Raw genomic sequence first — 21,799 nt, 5'->3', positions numbered from 1 at the left:
TTGCTCGAAACTAATATAGCCCAGCCACAATAACTGAAGTCTAAGAAACCAAATTCACTGGCACGTTAATAGTTTTTATAATATTGTACTGATAAATTATTTACAACAGTCTACTTAAAGTAAGTAATTTCTGTCTATCTTCTCTGTTTAATCATGTAATAGCTTATAATAGTATTCCTCTATTTGCTTCCTCATTTTGTCAGCGAACCAATTACTGTGACAGGATTGCAACTATTCAGTGATCGAAAAACCAAAGGTGATGTTCTTTCTAATTACATGTGAGCAGCTGACACTGCCGAAAGACAACTAAGAACAGGCGGGCGAAGCTGTGGCTGGAAACCATAAGAGGCGACCTGGGAAGATCAATAGGCCATAGTGAATTGCAAAATTGCTTTATAAAACGTGGAAACCAGGTTGATTCACGATGTGTAGCGTTTGACGTGTACGTCACTAAGTGAAGAGATCTAAGTTTCAAGAAACCCTATTACAAGATCCGAAAACTTTCCACGAATATGAACTGTTGATTCTGTATCTAACGAAGGAAATCCCTGATTGCAGAGTTCAAACACGTGAATGTTTCTTGCTCCATATACAGGGTGTCTACTGTAATTTCAAAATGAAATTTCGTGACCTTTTCTCTACCAAACAATAAAATTTCACAACATTCTCAAGAGAAAATTTGGGTGCGAATTAGGCCTTATTTTCATGCATGTGATAGATGCGTACTTTGCTAGCGTCTAAAGCCGACCATACACATATTTGGTGGTGAATTTTGTCGTTTTATAGAACAAAATATTTTCTAGTCTATACTTATGTTTGTACAGATAAAAAAATCGTGACTCAAAAGCTAAATTTCGTGACTTTTTCTTCACTTTCATGACCGTTTTCTGATTTCGTGACTTCTTCATGACTTTCGTGACCTATAGACACCCTGATATATACAGGTTTTTTTAAAGAGTTATATTCTGCAACAAGATTAATTTTTCCAGGAAATTAGTCTTCAAATATTCATACAGTATTAAGGAATTTTTAGCACAAAAGGCCTTATCCAAATATCAGACATTTCTTGTAAATATTGTGTAGATATTTTATTATCTATAAATGTTATCACACGTTTTAATTTATATATATATTTATTACAATTCAAAAGTATTCGACATTCAAATAAAATAACAACAGGCATAAATAAGGAACGGAACAATAATTGCTAACAGAATAACAGAAATATAATAATTTGAGTAAAATTGTAACAATTGCATTAAATAAATTTATGAAATAATTACGAAAAAAATAATTAAGTAAACAGGAAATATATTTCGATAGTCGAACGAAAGGAAGGGGTAGAAAACCACCTATCAACGGCATTATATCTAGTGTTACTGTATGCTTTTCTACGCATTCCAATGATATTATACCTTATTTGTATAGTATGTGTTCCAGTTGTATAAATGTTCAGTGTTGTCCTTTGTGTCAGAGAAGAAACACCTCATCTACTTCTTTTCCATGTGGTAAGGTGCAAAGAACCGACGACACGTTGCCACGTTGGATAGCAATAGATAATCGATGAATTGGGAAAGATGTTGAACGAATATCTCCAGTAACGATAGAAATGCGTCTGCCTACTTCTCTAATAAAATCAAGGCTTGCAGATCCCCAAACACCAATAGTCTCGATGGCAACTGGAGCAAAAATAAATTTATCAAGGACGTTGTTATATTTCTTTTGCTTTTGTACTTCTCTACGACTAGCAACAGCTCCAGCATTCACAACAGATAAAGGGAGACTTGAATGGGCAAATGTATCTGAACACGTAAAGTCCCATACTAGTGATTTGACTTTCAACCAAGGAACTAATGTCATGCCATCAGGTCGTTTACTATCTGAACGACAACATCCTGAAGGTTCACGCATGGAAGGAATTCCAGCTGTGGTAAGGGCTCGTAAAATGATATCATTTACAGAGGAGTGTCTAGCGTGTCTACCCATGTTCTTCATGCATGAAATGCCATGCAGGCCACGTTGGTTAACTTGATCCCCGCAAGCTGGACAGCGATGTGGCTCACAAATATCTGCACCTAATCTTAAGGCGATAAAGATTCGAAATGCCTCATTAATCATATGAAGACCTAATGGTGGGGAGGGTATTGCATTCAACCATGCCCCAGCATGTATGGATGAGGCAGCACGAATCCTCGCTTTATCCTCTGGAGCAATAACTGACTGTAAGAGAAGTTCATGAAAATGCGCTGCAATTGGTGTGTACCAAGATGCCTGAGAACCTCTTTTGTTAATTTCTGGAAGATCTGTATCTGTTAATTTTTTCCATTTGGTAGAGCCTTCTTGAACTGTGCCATCTGGGTCTAGGTGGTAACCTTGTGGAAGAAGAGCCTCGACTAAACGAAGAGATCCGTGGTAGGACGCTAAAAAGGGAGGAATCGCCATATCCACGGATCGCCGAATACCAAGACCCCCTAATCTCACACGTAAGGATGCTTGAATCCAAGATTCGTCGCTTAAGGAGCAGTTTAAAATTGACTCCAGACCCATTTTAAGGATATGATCATATTTCTCCAGTAGTGGAGTCTCAGCTTCCTGGTTAGTTAGGAGACTTATTCCTGGGGCAGTTTCGTCAATTTTTTTTAAATAATAGGTCGAACTTGGCTTCGTCTGACCCAAGAAAACCAACTTCACACTTTGAAAAATTCAAATACAGGCCAAGTGCAGATGCCTTCTCATTTATTTGTGCTAGAGTTGAAAGAACTACTTCAGGTTCATCAGCGATAGTTCCATCATCCAAATACCAAATATCAGTACGTTTTAATTTAATATTTTCATTGCTGCATGTACGCTCCCTAATGCAGTAAGTAGTGCCACAATTAGTATACTAGAATCCAGAAGTTTGTATAAAGATATGCTTCTTCTTCAAGATAAGAGTATGTTGTTTTCAGTGTCACTAGAATAATTCTCACTGCAAGAAATGCCAATATGAAGGGATACTGGCTTTTTTTCTTAATTCACCTTTATTCGACATTCCATACGTAAGCGTAAAATATAATTTCTAAGAATTAGCTAGATGTGCTTGTGAGTAATCCTGTTCTTTTGGAAAAGTAGTAGTAAGAACTACCGAACTGTACAGATTTAACGTCATTAAACGCAAGTAAGGTAAGTGCAATTAATTATTATCGATAAACGTCATTTTCTCTCTTTAAGAAAGTAATTGATGTTATCCATCGCGAAAACGAAAACACCAAATATATTTTCCCGATAGGTGCAAAAAAAGAAAGAAAAAAAAAAATACTGCGTGATCATAATTTTCCTTCACTGTATACAACCAAACTATATGCACTCAATATGCATAATGCTAGGGATTGACATGCATGCAATATCAGTACGAGACCGCATGTTATTCCACACAATTACGTGTATGACATTTATTAGGAATGTTTGTAGAAAATTTGAAATATAATTAATTAAAGTCAGAGAAGCAACAACGAAATTCGACTTACGATAGTGCACGAAATTTCAGGCCTGAATCCAGTAGCCGAGAGTTTAGTCGTTATTTTTTCTTCGAAATTCGAAGGCAAACGAAGTAAAAATCAAATGCCTACTTCTTAGCTAAAGTATTTGATCGCCAATAACGGTCTAGTCGCGTAAATACGTGAAACATATTCAATTTTCTGAATACAAAAATGCAGCTTTAAAAAAAATTCATCTCTTTTATATTATGGATAGGAGGAAATAACCGATTTTTAACACTGAATCCTCTATAGCTGCAAATTCAATGACACACAGAGTGAATTCAATGGTACACTGTTTCACTTTGTGTATCATTGAATTTGCACCTAAAAAGGATTTAGTGTTAAAAGTCGGTTGTTTCCTCCTATCGGTAATATAATAATACAACCATCAGAGGTGTTCTGAGTATGGACACTGGATTGTCTAAGCACAACAGGAAGTTGTAGTACAAACCATGTGGTCTGAGTGAATATTACAGAGAGTGGACTGGGTAGCGTAGTCGCAAACGCATCAGCATGGTACGCCGAAAATTCCGGGTTCGAGTTCCGATCCAGTCATGCACTTTTCACTCTTTGTGTAGCATTTCTTTTAGCTTAATACAGATCAGGTTACAATGACAATGGCAGAATTTTAATATTGAAAGATACACTCACCTGATTAACGTCTAGCATGATTCCAGGTTGGTGCGGACTGTTTGCTAAAGAACTCGGCGGGTATGAAGGATGAGGTAGTGTAAAGCCATCTTGACTCCAAACTGCTGCACGCTCCCGAAATCTGCTTCTTCTTACAGGAGGACTAAAAGAACAAACCAAAATGTCTAGGTTATCTTTCAAGACTGTCGAATATTTCCTTATTAACAATATTCATGAATGATTTACAAGGACTTAAGCTATCATATTTTAATTACTGTTGAAAAGATTAATTAGCTACCCAAGAAAAAGGAATCGAAGAAGTGCTACGATCTTAAATAGAGCTCTAACGCCGCACGATAATCCGCTAGAATGGTGTAAACGTTGAGGTGCCCTTCACTTTCCATTTTGGCTAAGAAGCACCTGTCTACCGTATACTCGTAACGTCAGACGCTCACAAAAGGGTTTTTTTTTTTTTTTTCAAAGAGTTTTCTTCACTTCCGGAAACCTTATTGTAGAAAACGAAGTCAAGTTCAAATCCGGTAGAATTTTTGCAAGAAAATTTGAAGAAAAGACTCAGGTTTTTCAAAATTCTTAAAATTTAAAATAAGATTTTCACATTTAAATATGAATCAAGATTATCTTTTAGATATAAGTATCTACATGATGTGTTTTAATGATGTGATAAACACATATACTATTAGTTACGTTAAAAGTAAATATAATGTTTAATAATATATTGTTATTAGTAGTAATTTCACGGGTATTTCCTCTTTGTACTTTTAAATCGTATTTGAATTACATTGTATCGTATCACACTTTTTATTTATAGAATATCTAAATTTATTTACATAATTTCTTTCTCCTATTTTTGAGTACAGTTATGTCGTAGCACGATAGAAGTGTTTTTAAATAAAATGACGTTTGAAACTGAACTATACCTACATAATGATAATAAATAATCTGATAAATAAATAATCAGTTCTTTGTAATGCAAACTTTGACAGAATAAAATTAATGCCTTACGTAATATAAATAAAATTTAATGTTTTTAAATCATAGCTCCAGTTACATGCTGATCATATAGCACAAGACAGCTCTCAGTTAAGATATCAGACTGTTCTTTCTACATATATTGTAGTGCTAAAAAACATAAGACTACCCTTATAAAAACTGTTTTTCGACTGTTACAGTCACATTTGTTGTTTTACTGAAAAAAATAGTTACGAATTCTGAAAGAACAAGTCATTTTACACAAAGAAACACTCCTTTGAATTGGTTTGGTGGTTTCCCCGACTTTAGGCGGCATTTTTTACTTTTGGATAATTTCCCGAAGATGAACAAAGTCATGTCTATGAGCCGAAGTCATGGATTAATATCAAACAAAAAAACGCAATTCTTAAGTAAGAAGGTGTGACAAAATAGCAAAATCTTTTTTGGAAAGAATCTATCCGTGTGCAAGTAATTCTAACATAAATCGAATTTTTAAGCTTCAGAATCTGTCGCAAAAATCTGATTTTCACGGGTTTTTACTACAAGCCGATAAAACTGCCATCTGTCGTACAATTTCATAAACTTGATGGCTGCCATCTGTTATCAACTGCAGGCCAACGCATGGGCAGTCGATTTACACTTGTTTACATAAGACAACGAAGACAGGGACAGTGTTTCTTTCGAAATGGCGAAAGGTACTGTTTCAATTAATGTTAAGTGGCAGATTATTGGTTTAAGAAAAGCTGGTGAAAGTGTGAGAAACATAACATAATATATATAACATAATTATCGAAGCATTTCTCTTCTGTCAACGTCCTATAAAATTCTTTCAAATATTCTATTAGCAAGACTGACTCCATACGCAGATGAAATGATTGGAGATTATCACTGCGGATTTAGACGAAATCGATCGACTATCGACCAAATATTTACCATTCGCCAAATAGTCGAAAAGAAGTGGGAATACAATACCCCCGTACATCAACTATTTATTGATTTTAGAAAGGCTTACGACTCGGTTAGGAGAGAAACATTATACAACGTTCTTACAGAACTTGGAATACCGAGAAAGCTAATTAGATTAAGATATGTTTAAATGAATCCCAAAGTAAAGTGAGGATAGGAAAATATTTGTCTACGGGCTTTCACGTCGAAAATGGCCTGAAACAAGGAGATGCATTGTCGCCATTATTATTAAACTTTGTTCTGGAATACGCTATAAGGAAAAACAAAGATAGCAACCAGTGCCTAGAGTTAAATGATATTCACCAGGTTATGGCATATGCTGATGATGTAAATTTAATAGGGGATTATAGGAGAACAATAGAAAGAAATGCAGAGATCTTATTAAACGCTTGCAGGGACATGGATTTAGAAGTAAATGCAGAGAAAACTAAATACATGGAAGTGCGTCGGAACCGTAATACGGCAAATTATGGATGCGTTAAAATACTAAACAGTACTTTTGACAAAGTGGATACTTTCAAATATCTAGGGTCAATATTAACACACGAAAATCAAATCCACGAAGAAATTAAATGTCGACTGAAAGCAGGGAATTCGTGTTATTATTCAGTTCAAAATCTCATGTTGTCGCGAATTCTGTCGAGGAATTTGACTTAAAATATATAAAACGATAATCATGGTTGCGAAACATTGTCGCTTACTCTGAGAGAAAAACATAGACTAAACGTATTTGAGAACAAGATCCTGAGACGAATATTCGGATTCAAGAGAAACTGGAATGGGGAATGGCGGGAACTTCATAACGACAAACTACATAATTTATACAGTTTACCAAACATGTTAGGGTCATCAAGTCTAGGAGGCTTAGGTGGACAGGTCATGGTGCAAGGATGAAGAAAGTAGAAACGCTTTCAAAGTCTTGACTGGAAGATCAATCGGAAAACGACCATTAGGAAGACCTAGGCGCAGATGGGAGGACAATATTAAGATGGATCTCGCAGAGATAGGAAAACAAAGTAGAAACTGGATCCAGTTGGCTAAGGATAGAAGTCAGTGGAGAGCTTTTGTGAACGAGGCATTGAGCCTCCGGGTCTCATAGGCCACAGAGTGAGTGAGTTAAAGAGTTATTTGATATATGTGAAAGTATTTGAAAACAAATCCTAAGGTGAATAATCGTCTCAACGAGGGGTGAGAATGAGAAATTATCGAACTTTCAGGACTTGTACCGTTTACTTATATTGTTACGATTATTAAAGCTAAGAGTGTGTCATGTAGTTAGGCTGCAAGACAGAAGTTCTTTGTAGATAGTAGAAATATTGATTGGAAACCCGAAGAGAAATATATCATTGCAAGACAAGATAGATGTGAGAGAAATTGTAATAAAATGTGTAGAAATGGATCAAGTTGGCTAAAAATAGGGTCAGTGAACAGCTTTCGTAAAGGTAGTTCTAGATAATTCTTTTTAGATTCATAGGCTACAAAGTGAGTTAGTTTTTTCTCCAAAGTCAAGTCACAACCACATTTAACTAAGAAGCAGAAAGAAAACGACATAATTGAAATAAGATTAATACACGGATGGGAAGGTACGGAAGGTCCAATTTCCACGCTTGACCCTGGAGCTCGATACACTACTGCGTGTAGGAAAAGAACATGTAGAGGAAAGGTAAAGGAATTACTGGCATTTTAGTTTAAGCTTGATTGCGAAAGAGTTGGAAGAAAATCGCTAGAAGCTTGACAGAAATAATATATTTCCAATTCTGACAGTTCAATCTTTAAAGAAAAAGAAAATTTCCCATTTCGTATTTTCCTTCGTCAACTGTTCATTTTGAAGTTAATATTAACCAGTATAGTTATTCTTTAAAAAACTAGGGGAATGCTTGGTGACTAAATACGTTACGTTATATGCAATGTTCGAAACGAGCCTTGCACTCCAACACCTCTTATTTCCATTCACTTTAATGATTGGCCATTTTCGTGCTAGTAGGCCCTGTATCTCGTAATTCAAAAGAAGCTTATAACCTAAGCTTTGTTCACTTTCTTCATTCGATATTATGTTCATGTTTGTGGAAAGAATAATTCTGTGATTTCTTTCGAGTTTTAATGTTTTTGTTTAAAACAAGACTGTAAACTTGGAATACGAGTTTGTTTTCATCACGGGAATCAAGTCTTTCACAAGACCTTTGATACTTCTGAAAACATATTAGACACATCACCCACCAAACTATCCTTTCGTTTCAGGGGTCACGACCGCCACTGGGGCAAGGGAGGATTGTTATGTTCTAGTTTGTAGTTATTTTTCACTGTAGAAAGAGCGAAAGAAGATACTCATTGAACCACGACCCGCAAGAAAGAAATTAAATTTTGGTACAGTGACAGGATGCTGAAGAGAAGAAATAATATCTCGATTACTTTCCTTTATTTTGAACACTCAACGCATGAATAAAAGTTTCCGTGAACCAGCACACTTCCAAATACGAAAAAGATCTATTTCTAATTTAAAGATAACTTCCTTCTCTGGAAGTTTAAGAACAATTTTTCTGTAGATACAGTGAAACCTGTCTATGTTGGCCACCATCGGTTCCATCAAAAAGTGACCAACTTAGGCAGGTGGCCAACTTACAGAAAATAAGTGTGATTGGTGCATTTTTAGAATAGGATTTCTAGTATTACTTGATGGTAAAATTTTAATAAGCAGTGGCACGAGAGCTACTTATAAATAATGTACAGTATATAGAGTAATCATAAAAATATACAGTACTAGAAAATATTACTATAGTATGTTTAATATATGTGCATGCCTTTCTCTTGCTGAAAACTAGTCTGGTATTGGATTATTCGGATTGAAAACACAATAACACAAACAACCATGAAATAGAAGCGTATGTACGCAGTTTATTGAAATTGATATTATAGCACACTGATTTATTCAGATTGAAAACAAGAAAAGCTAAGTTATAAACTGAGAAATTCATATGCAATTTATATAACTTCTCTTTAGTTGTTACTGAATGGTGGTTCATTCTAGACGTATTTCTTTTGTTCTTTTTGGCAGATATGCACATTCTAATATTGTAGTTAACTACCTCTTGTTAATGAGCTAGAAGTGTTTCCCTCGGAGCAAAAGATGTTTTGAGAAAATCTTGAGGGAATTCATATCTCAAAACCTCAGCTATCTTTTGAGAAGCCAACAGGTGCCAATAGTTGACAATTGAGATGGTTGGTTTTAACCTTGAGAATTTTCCAGAATTACTAAAGCTCCCCACTGATGAGAGGAGCTGATATAGCTAATGATTTTACCAATACAGACAGGGTAAACAAATATTACAACCATATCCTGAATTCCTGTACGTGCTTTTTCTTATTCACATCTTCCTTCACCACCCCTTTTTCAGGATAGTGTTCTGGCCATTGACCTCCAAGAGCAAATCGCGGGAATCCTTGCTTCTTTTCTCCAGTCACAAATACAGAACATCTGCTTCTCATATGGGAATACGAAAGAGTTAAGAAAATAACAAAACGGTATTTTGCGTGGCCAAGATACGCAGGTAAATATATCATTATCATCATAGGATAAACATTACTTCAGTGTGACCAACTTCCAAGATAGACAGGTGGCCAACTTATATAGTAGTAAGTAACGAATGTCTTATGGGGAAATGCAGGTTCAAGACGAACTAGGCCAAGATAAGCAGGTGGCCAAGTTCACAGGTTTCACTGTACTTTCAGCAATTTTGGCCAAAATCCAAAATGTCCAAATTCGTTATGGGTTGACATTTCTTAAAGGAAGTACATTGTCATAATCTGCACGTGTTCCCAACACCACGTGCTGGCAGTAAACAACTTCAGATGACAACCACGAAGACGTCGTCAACCATCGTCAACAAACGTCAAGTAACAAAGATGAATAAAGTCAGCAACAATTCAGGATAAAGAGAACCACAGCACCGCGGAAGGTATCAATCTTCATCGACTGATCGTCATCTCTACTCTCTAGGACGCTTGGTCTTTGAGAGCTTCCCTTTGCTTGGACGCTTGGTCCTCGCAATATTCTTATTACCATTCTCTAAGATTCTCGGTCTCTGAGAAGTACCTACATATACCACTTGGCCTCAAGAATCTTGGGCCTTGTTACCCTAAGACGCTCGGTCTCTGAGTTCCTATAATCTTACCAACAAACCATCGAATATCTAAGAACTTAGTATTTGAAGCTGTAATTATTACTACTCAACAAAGGAAGAACTTTACAAGAAAAAGTGATTGCGAAAGTGCAAAATTCCTGTGTACCACTTTTAAAGTCTACCCTAAAAAAGAGAATGATAGAGGCGCTGGGTACTGGGCTACTTTACATGTAGCAAAACCAATATCACTGATTTTCACAGGAAGTAACTTTTCGTCATTTTCCACATCAATTCGTATACATGAACTAGAAGAATTAGAACTTTTGGTTTCACAAACTTATTTTGCATCACATTTTTATCGCGTCCGATCTAATGTTGTAAAGAAATGGACTAAAAGGAGAGTTACTCTGAATTTCAGTACGGAAAGGTTCTACTTCTGAAATAAGAGCTTTGAAAAAATAATAAGCATTTTATCTTCTTCCAACATACCGGACACGATCTGAGAGTTCAGAACTTCCTTGTCCTTCCTGACACGTTGAATATACAGCAGAAGATATGGATAAATGTCAATGGCTCGCTTGGCGACACTACCATTTTCAAGCCAACGAAGAACAAAATTTCACTGGAAAATTTTCTGAACCTCTATACGACTGTACTCCGCACGGCGTGCTGGAACAGGCTTAATTAGATATGCAGAGTTCTTAGAAATTCAACGATTCTCCAGTTCGTTACCTCAATTGCAGCATTACATGCTCCACGTAAAGTAAGTAACTCAGAGTTTCTTATATCAAGTATTACAGGATCATTTGCACTCTTGATATCTGACTTGAAAATACGCAGAAATGTAAATTGGCCGTTCATTAAAATCTGAATGAACTTTTAAGTTTCAAGGATGAAAGAGTCTCTTTGGAAGCGATAAAAAGGTCAGAAACTCTAGATAACTCAAAGTGTATGCTATTTTGTAACGTTACAACTGCATTTCGCGGCAATTTCACTGTCTGAAGGCATAAACAACACTTTTACATCTTTAGCACCAGTGTGCATTGTCATTACAATTTGAACACATCATCATAATTCTACTTCTATAATGCTATCTTTTACTAAGAATCCCTGTAAATTAATCTGTTTCGCCCTGAACTCTTAAGCACTTGCATCGTAGAATCTATATTTAAGCACGTAACATCACCAAAAACATTTAAGTTCTGTACAGATGAGGTACAAATAGGATGGGACTCGAAGTCAGAAGGTATTGGTTTGTTTTCTTAAATCACAAAGGCATAACTGTTCCTAATATTGAAATGAACGTGGCCATCTGAATGCTTTTTGCCTTTCATATGACCAGCTACCGCTTTCTGTCCTATGTTACTCAGTGAAACGACACTCTGACAAATGTTGCAGAGAGCAAAAATTTGTCACCTGATACTTCTTAAATTTATGATAAAGAATTATCTAACAACCAGGAAGGATTGATTCAACATGGTCTTGAAATACTTGGAAACTGGCATGCTTGTTATCTGCACAGAAACACTGGATATAATGAACACACCATATTTACAACACCATTTTTTGACCCTGCCTCTCAACTCGGAACAACCACGCTAAACCAGCAGAAGGTTGCTACTATACACTCCACCCCTCCGCTTCTCAACCGCCTTACTATACAACAATATGCAGTGGTAAATGAAAGCATATTGTTGATGACTGCATTAAATATTTTTTCTTCTTCCACGTACCCCGTTTCGATCCTCCATCCGTTGAATAAATCAACTGTATTTGATACTTCTTTTCCCTATAGGAATACATTCAGTATTTGTGTTTAGTCTAGGCGTTTAAAGCATTGTTTCTAAAAACCGAACTTAAACACGTAAGCAATGGAACACGATCGCGCACTTAATACATGATAGTAAAGCGTACACACTCATTCTCAGGTTCCTATTTATTCATTTTAGGTTCACGTATTTGAATGTTTACAAAATTACATTTTCCAGCAAACGAATACTATCGCGAAAATAAACTAAATTTCCACGCCAGAAAGCGAAGCGACTAGAGAAGAGCTTATTCCTGAGAAAAAACAAATCATGTCCTGGAATATTTACATGGGTGAAACAAGTCACTCATTACAAATTCGTAGTTTCGCAATTCCCCAAGGTACCTTACAGTTGTTGACAGACCTAACACTTATGCTTCATATTAAATCACTAATTTAAAGTCTAACTAACAAGATAGTAATTACTGAAATAATAATGTAAGAACGAAAGGAATGTCAAAACTTAAGAACCCAGAGAAAACCAGCCCATTCGGTGTTTATTCACTACAAATCCATATCGCACACTCATGGTTTGAACACAGGAAATTTGGCCCGAGGTAATCACCCTACCGACTAAGCCACAAATTTGAGTTTAAGTTAGTATCAACATGCACAATATTTCAAACTCACAATTTGAAATATGATCGATCGCTTGAATCAGTTTCCTTCATTTAATGTAACACGTGAAAATGAACCATTAATATGAAGCAATTTGTTTGTTTCCCTAGTTCCAAAACCCGAAAAACAAGGAATATCGATACCTACGTTCTTGGAAGGGGGTGCTAGAAAAGCACCCTCTAATCCTCAGACTACTTTTTGTGCTCCTCTCTCAAAAGCTGCATTCCAGATACAAAATATTTTTACAAGTCTTATCTGAAGGAATCTCGGTTTATAAAACTTTTCACCTTTCATATAGGCATTGACAAAACATACAGAAATTTTGCTCAAAGAATGACTAGAGAGAGAGAGAGATTGCAACTTCATTTGAACTTATTTACGATAAATACTATTCGAAAATTGCTGCATCGTTTTTTAATATACAGATAATTTTAATATAAGAACAAATGTTTATAGAGTTACGAATCGAAATTATCATAATTAAATCATAACAAATGTATAATTATTGATGGAGAATGATTAAGTATGTATCTATAAATGTATAATAATTAATAAATATTGCGTTATAAACACAAAGTAGAAAGTACACTTTGGTATCTATAGACTTATCCCACATTTAAAGATCAAAGTCCGATTAATTTAGTCCACTGAATACTGACCCACTATACAGGTTATCTACTGAATACTGACCCAATGCATACACTGATATACCTAGGTACAACTTTGTCAGCTACTTTCGTAAACTCGTACGCACGTATCAAACAAACCTCTTTGCAAACTTAAACATATTACAATGAAACACACAAACTCAAATACGAGTAACCATTGTAGTGTGCCACACGCGCCATCTCAATTGGCGCCAAAATTTTTGCCACACTCCACAATTACTCAAACAATTAACGACAATTATTTTTCTAATTGCGTAGACAAGTTTATTTTTTTCCTTAAATCTTAAAACAAGGAAGAACGAGAGAGCAGGGAAATGTTAGTCATTCTCTTCGCGCATTCAAGTTCCTCCCGCTGTCTTTATTTTTTTTTGTTGGATGAAATACTATGTCTGCTTCATCCCTCCCAGCCAGCTGACTGTCTGCTCAGGAATCAGTTAAACTATAACCTTTCTCGTCTAGAGAAGATAATATTTTCTACTACAGGAAAGTAATAGATTCCTACTTTTTGGTTATCAAAATCTTAAATAAATAGAAACGACAGAATTAATATGAAATTCGTTTAGTTAACTTAAAGGTTAAAAAGGTTATTTTGTTAGTCAACCATATATTCAATAACTATGACACAGAGTCTCATCTTCCCGTAATACGACCACAAGTGTTCGATTATAAATTTGATTATTCACTCTGTTTTTGGACGTTTTAGTAATATAAATTGTCACAGACATAAGTCGTTAATTTTTAAAGCACACTTGCAAAGTTTGAACTTTTGAACTCTTGAAATTTTATTGAAAATATAATGTGTCTGGAGAGTCACGGTGTAATTAAAATTGTCTCAGTAAATTGTACTATCTGTAACTAAAATTGACTCTTTGTACACATGAGGTCAAATGTTAACCTTCTCAGGTTATCAGGGTTTTTGTATCAGTAAATTTTTCCATGTACAGGAAGCTTTTAGGATACGCCCTCCGCCTGCTTACGCAGTCGCAGAAACTTAAATTCGTTTAATAAATAATTCGAAATCCAATCAGGTAAAACCCTGACTTACCCCTGCCTTCACACGTCCCTACCCTAGTGCCGTGTGAAAATGATAAGGTCAAACAAAAAGTGAGTACATCTCTCTTGAGAGAGTAGAATTAGTCAATTCGTCAATTCGGGGGATCATCATCGAGTTTTCGAAGAGGCGCGGGCCTCCGCCCGTTGCCCCCTTCGGGGGAATTCCGATCACCTTTAGAAGTGGCACAAGCTTCCGCTTGTTGCTTCCTTCGGGTAAAGTTCCATCAAACTCCAAGGCATGGACTTATCGTCCACAGTCTAACTTGGAACTACGCCGGAACGTTGACACTCTTGTTATAGCCCGTTCTTCGGTCGGGAGAAACTTTGTTACATCCCTCACCGACTTGTGCTATTGTGTCAGCAGTGACTGTTAACTTCCATCATACGGCGTAAGGACGGTATTCCTTCCACCACGGACATTTCGTAAAGATCCATCATTGGAGACGAGCAGTGTGTGTTATCACTAATTCCACCTTAAGTGCTCAACTGGACAGTACCTCTGTTCTCACTGTGAGTATACAGACAACCTACAAACTTAGTTATTACTACTCAGATTCTGCTTACCTAATCTGAACATTGGCTCTACAAGGATCTCTTTAAGATCTCTCATTAATTCAACTTTTGTGTACCTAAATGCTTCCTAAAACAATATTCGTTAACCTGTGCTAACGCTGAGTTACGTAGAAGACCTCATGTAGGAAAGTCACCCTGTAATGTATTCAGTCTACGGACTTATTCGAGCCAGCTAATAAAATTCTTCCTAACTCGAACTTGCATTGTTTACGTCATTCCAAAAACATTCTCAATACTTCCCTTTTGGTGAACGTTTCATAATTCTTTCTCAATATCTATATTAACGCCTCGTATCGACGTGCCCATGTTGTAGTCTACTGGAGAAGGCAGATGACCTGTGGAATGAAATCCTGTTGGACGTAGTTCGAAACTGGGAACTGCATTCACCATTCGTCTCACCTCTATTCCATCATCCATCCAGGAGAAGACCAGCCTGTGCGAAGTCCCAAATATTCCGAAGACTTCTAATCCCGTACGAAGCTCAGTGACGACATCGTCTTACATGAAGTCCTGATCATCGTCCGTCTATCCTGTTCTTGTATTTCAGCCGCTCGAAGTACAAGTAAGTTTCTCGTAATAGTGTTCTTAGTGCTTTTAAGTGATTGTGCTACCTGGTGCGTACGAAACGGCTACAGCAGCGTCGAAGATAGCCCCGGAGTCTTCCCATCTCGACTTAGAGTGCCTGGAGGTAGGACCACGGACCTCAGGTGGGTTATCACTGTTTATTTAATGTTTTCATGTAACTGTCATTTGCATTATCTTTTCATAAAGTCGCTTAACTGTAAAGGGGATCACCTCCCAAGTAGTTTCAAAATTACTTTGAAACCTTTTGTTGCTTAAATATCGTTTGTGTGAATTGCTAATTACTTTTGATTTCCTAGATCTCTTTTAATTCGAGCAGCAATCTCGTGTCTAATTATAATGATATAATATGTCTTTGATATGCTAATTTGCTAAGTATTCTGAACTGGCTGATAGCAGTGGTATTCCAACTCGCTGACGCCTTCTCGCTAATATCGTAATACTCGTAATTATTGTTCTTTTGCGTACTGACCTCACTCGTCCTCATTCAGACGAAAACCGCCTTGCTTTTGTTATCTGTATTGTTCCGGGACCCTAAAGCTGTCCCCTTGACGAGTGGTCATTCGATAGCCTGTTTGCTTGAGATGGACATCTGCGCCTTTGCGCCTTCACTCGGTTGTTATTGAAATTGTATGTCATTTAACCATCTATCATCCGAGCTGCATAGCTCCTCTTTGACTCGGACTAATTTAAAGTCCCTATATAAACAGCCTTTTTCAAGGCTACCTCTTGCTATCAATATAAACAGCCTTTTTCAAGGCTACCTCTTGCTATTGTTCATTATTATTGTACTAATAACAACCTCCTCCACCAAGACATACTTTGGTGACAGATTGGTGGAATGTGCACGCGCGACATAATTGTTGTCGGCCTGTGACATGCGATACCTCGCGTCACGCACATAATTTGATAACTGAATCGTTGGGATATGTACCCGCTGACATAAATTGGTGGCTACATTGAGATTCGAACCCTGGCCCACATAAATCGTGGCCCTTATATGAATTATTCTTGTTGTGATATAATTATCCTCTGGCGGTATATAAATACTTGTTGTTCTTGGCTATCGTTCTCTATATCGGTGTCTTCACACCCTGTCAGTACGCCCATAAATTAGTTAAGCGCTCATGTATATAAAACCTATATTTTGAATTCTACCTGAGCTTACTTGGGAGCGTGAACAAACTATTCGTTGTTCTTTAAATGCAAATGATAGAATCGGTGTTCTACAACTTTCTAACACTGAGAATCCTACCAGTCCACCACGAAGGTCTAAGCTTCCCCTTGAGACCGTTCGTGGCCGCGACAGAATTGGTGGCAAGCGGAAGGGATATGTCACCGCCGCGACAAAATTGATGGCAGCGCGTGACATGCGAACCTGCATCACAAGTGTAAATTCTGTTAATTTTGGTAAATTTTGGTAACAGCTTGTGATAGCGAAAAATTTAATCTATCTTGTAAATTGTTACACTGTATTGATTTAATCTTGTAATTTTAGTTAAAATTTAAGGAAAGTGTGTTTCAAAGTAAATCAAGTTAATTTGTGTGTTTTTGAATAGTTTGCACACCTCATTCAAAAGATTTTGTTCATTTTTAAATCACAAGATAGTTGTTTGTTAGAGACACAACAAATCTCTCATTTTGCTTTGTTGACGTAAACGTAATCTTACATTCTTTTACAAATTTAAAAAGAGAGTTAGGTATAGTTTCATTGCAGAACTTATTGTTCCAATCTTTTAAGCTAAGATAACACTCACAGAAACATCTTGTTCGTTTATTCTCCAACCCCCCCGTGGTAGTTGTAAATAAAGAAAAACAAGATCAAAGAAGGTTCACACCTAGAAAGAAAATAGGGTAGAAAATTGACCGCGACAGGAAGTTTTCAATCTTTTGGACAGAAAGCCTTTCCTTTTGCGCTCGCCGTCAACCCACGGCTGTAAAAAAAAAAAAAAACAGCGAAAATAGCGGAACGAAATAGTTGTTTCCCTCCGCAACCTTTCGAAGAACGATCTGTTTTCTTTCAACTGGTGAAGTTTCTTTCTTCTTCCTAGTAACATTAATAAGAAGGTATAATAGTAGTAGTAAAGAAAAACGGAGGCGTGAGAATTCTTAACTCATTAAGTGAAGTGCAGTTATTTGATTCATGTAAAACTTAATTACTTAAGTCATTGATCATTGAGAGAAAGTCAATTTGTTTTATGTTTGTGACGATATCCACTCGTTCGTTCATTTATTCGTCACTCGTTCGTATTTCAGTAGTTTAGTAGAGAGAGAGAAAGGAAAATTAGTTGTCAAAATGTTTGGACATCATAAATTGTATTACCCTGTCTACAAAGAAGACAAAGTTCTCATGCAAGATTCTTCATTTAAGTACCTACTTGCGCAACGTTCAGTTTTGCCTAAATTTGAATTGTTTAATCCCACTTACGGATTGACAGAACAAGAGGAAATTGTTCAAAATCTAAGCGGCTTACGATTCCGAAAATGGTATGAATTACATTTCCAGACTAGCCTAGCGAATAGTTCAGAAATTATATTTCACGGCATCAAAACCATGTCTTTACATTATCTCTCTAATTTAATTGAGTATCATGAAGAGTTACGACCTTCAGTTCTTTTCGCATTCTCTGGTCCGAATCCGAGAATACAAATTGTTGCTTTATTACCGCTAGTCGCCAAAAATCTTGTTGTCAAACACCTAGAATCAACTCTTATTGATTTGCGTTTAGTTAAATGTGTCAAAACGGCTGACCCTTTGAAATCTTTGAAGTTGTACAACGATTTAGCGTTTCTAATCGTTTCTAGTAGCAGAAGTTATTTAAACCTCACGGCAAATGTAGAACTTTTCAGTGAAAATGTATCCATTTATGAGTATTATTAGACATGAAATGAGAAATTGCGTGCATTCATGTATGTTTGTTCAGGAATATTGAAACCTATTAATTAATGAAAATGTAGTATACCGTTCTAGTTAAATCTCTTGTATTGCAATGGCCGTATAGTATTAAAGTAATGTGGAAAGTATCAATTCGAAAATCTAATTGCAACTGTGTCGGACGTAAAAATGTCGTCAGCCCATGTGACGTAATCATCAAACTCAGGTGTTTCCGCTCAATTTATAATCTCGCTAATTTTCAATTGTAGTGTTTTGGGTTAAGTAGGACTTCCCCTCGCATCTTGAAGAAATTCATATAAATTGCGTTTGATGTGTAGGATACATATCTCCCTTTTGTGCTAAATTGCTATCGACAGTACCTTCATACTGTCCTCGAAATAGCGATTGCAAATTGCTGCCTACTTGCGTCAAACAGCTGTCGTCATCTTTTCGGAGTGACCACACCGCTTTGCGTCAGTCTAGGTCCAGCCATGCTTATGTTGATTCAATAGGTCCGTAAATTTACCGACCTGGGCGCATTTTCTTGCAGCCCCTCTGTCTTCTCCCAGAAGGCAAAAATGCGATTAAAAGGCGAATAGAAAGCAAGGAAAAGGAGGCCAAGTGTCTTGTTTCCTTTGCAGAAATATGTAAATGTGGTAAAAGTGCTAATAAGCGGCCCCTTCTGAACAGGCCTGCTATACTGAGTAAGTTTTCTGTTGTATTAAAGTGATTCCGAGCGCCATCCGCTCCAAGGTTAGTGTCAAGCGAGAAAATCTTTCAGGTATATTGAAGTTAGTATTATGTGTTATTTCATTACGTATTAGTTATCTTAGGAGCACCAATGACCAGTTCCATTCCTTCTTCCTTGAGTAAAAGGTTGTCCGCACCAGAAAGCCTAGTAAAGTTGCCCACGGCCGAGTTAATTGTGTATTTGTCTAAATGTTCTACTAAATTAAGCCATTATTATCTTTTTCTGCGTTAAAATCAGACGCCTAAAAATTGCTAATGGAATTCATGCAATTATTACTAAACGTAACAAGTCATCCAATCTCATTCAAAAAAGCCAAGCCGCCCCTCTCAAAAAGGAAAATCTTAATGTAAAACTCTCTCATCCGAAGTTTAATTATCGTTAATTTGTTATTTGAAGATCAATTGTTTGATCTACAACAGTGACTTAAGGATTCTCGAGCTCTCGCCATATGTAATTGAAATCATTTAATCTAGAGGTTAATTGTAAAGCGAATTTTAGTAAGAAATTCAAGTGTAGCGATATAATTGTGTATAATTTGTGCCCTTAAACAAGGATGAAAAATGTATGAATTTAGTATGATTAAGTACCCATATCTGATGCCGATTAATTGAAAACCTCATATTGATTCCAATAATCGTCTATGCTTGTTAACAATGTAGTTATAATGTGTTGAAAAAGCTTTTAAGGTAATATGTATAATTAATTATAGGCAATACATATAGAAATATTATGATAGTTTAAAGGTCTTCTAACCGCTCATCTAGTCCAGTAGCGTGGACGAGCTCACATTAATTAGCTATTAGCGAATTAAAACCATTAGTATTTTATCGTTAATTGTAAATGTTCAATTATAACTCAAATATTCCTATTTCAAGCGAGAATTGTCTATGAATTGCCTAATTATTAAACTTTAGTAGATTTATTTATGTTGAGTCATTAGTACGAAAGGCATCATCATCCCTTTCTAGAATACTCTATTTAAACAAAAATTGTGCAACTTGCGTCCCACGCGCAAAGAATATAATTATTTCAACCATACTAGAAGTCAGTATGTTAATTAATCTTAGAACTATCTATTGTTTGTTGTTCAGAAATCTCCTTAATTACACGTAAGTTAACATCATTGAAGTAACAATTAACTTACTTAACTTACTTATGCGTCATTTAACGGATTCATAAGATCATAACGCATAAATAGCTTATATTTTTCATATCTGTAATTTCTTGCTCTGTATCATAATATCATTGTGGCATAGTGATTTTATATTTCCCACATAAATGTACAAAAGGTCTTTCACCTGTACTCTAAAACACTTTCAGTGAGAGAATCAATTTTCATGTTATCTCGTAAGCTTTGCCATTTTGTAAATCAATTATGAAGGATTCATTATCAATTTCTATAACAATTGATACAAACTGATCAAACTAATGCTTGTAGCTATAAATTCGAAATAATTAAAGTAACAAAATGCATAAGAAATAGCCACCATAACATTGTTGCTAGTAATAATAGTATTAATATTGATGTTGCCAACAACATCCATGCTAATAATAATCGTATTGAAAACGATAATGTTTCAAATCAGGAGGTCTATAATACCTCGTACGTTATATTAATTATATAAGAATAAAAGTGTGACAATAGTATTCTGTCTAATCCAATGCAATGATAATTTGCATCATTAATTTGTTAAACGTACATCTAAAAGGTAGCTGTAATTTACACTTACAATATATTAGTCATATGTGTAAAAGGTACAATCTCGAAACATCTGTTTCCAAATAGAATGGTTCCGTTAACGTAGGGACAAGAAACAGTTTAAAAAAAAAAAAAAAAAAAAAAAATATCTCAAAGTTTAGTTGTGTAGCTGAAGAATATATATATGAGTCTATATACAGATTCTTGAATTCTTTCATCTTCTGTGGTTTACCCCTCTGTAGAAAATATCATATATCAGCTCGAGACCAAGCTGAATGTGTTAATGGTTTAGGGTAGTTTTTTTTTTTTAAAAGAAAAAGAAAAAGTTAAAAAGAAAATGTACCGTTAAGTCTAAAAAGTAGGTCAAGTTCATCTCTTATCCTTTAATGGTTTGTTTGGGTTCAGTAAGGTCAACTATGTGTCTACTTCCTTATTATGTTTCCGTAGATAAACAAGAATTTGGTAATTCTGTTTCCTTTTGTTTTTGTATCTTTGCAAATACAATTCGATATTGCTATCGCATACGAATTACTTGGTCTCATATTATTTTTATTCTATCAGCACAATTGTTAGAAAATCTTAATAATTTTGGAAATTATTATTAAAAATAAAATCATTTAAATTTACATGTAAAATTTTAAGGTACATATGGAGAAAAGTTATAAAGGTTTAAAGAATTAATGCATTTAGTTTAAGCTCATATACATACTTTGTAAATGTCTATAGGTATAGCGTATTGATTAGCATCATTGAGTTTATGATCCAATCATGTAGTTTAAAGTTCACTAATCGTGTCATTTCTTAGTTTTATGTACTTATTATGAAATTGTCACTATATACTATATGAGTTCTCTTATATTGAGTTAGGGTATGTTCTATTTCAATTTTAATTAACCTTAGTATGTAGTATTGCTCGAACATACAACAGTGTTGCGACCTACCATAGGTAAA

The 21,799-nt window shown here is 35.7% G+C and overlaps 1 protein-coding gene across 2 annotated transcripts in view; it reads right to left on the bottom strand.

Moving 5' to 3' along the window:
- LOC145688342 (E3 ubiquitin-protein ligase RNF38-like) overlaps positions 1-21,799 on the bottom strand; it is a 131,903-nt gene that overhangs the window by 73,582 nt on the left and 36,522 nt on the right. For both annotated transcript variants that reach the window (XM_081762491.1, XM_081762482.1), the window contains exon 6: positions 4,170-4,311. In XM_081762491.1, coding sequence (XP_081618617.1) covers positions 4,170-4,311 — 142 coding nt within the window. The remainder of the gene's footprint in view (positions 1-4,169; positions 4,312-21,799) is intronic.

This window comes from Thermobia domestica, chromosome 1, assembly GCF_964235325.1.
Source record: "Thermobia domestica chromosome 1, izTheDome1.hap1.1, whole genome shotgun sequence".
Taxonomy (NCBI): Eukaryota; Metazoa; Arthropoda; class Insecta; order Zygentoma; family Lepismatidae; genus Thermobia; species Thermobia domestica.
This window is presented reverse-complemented; position numbering and strand designations above follow the sequence as displayed.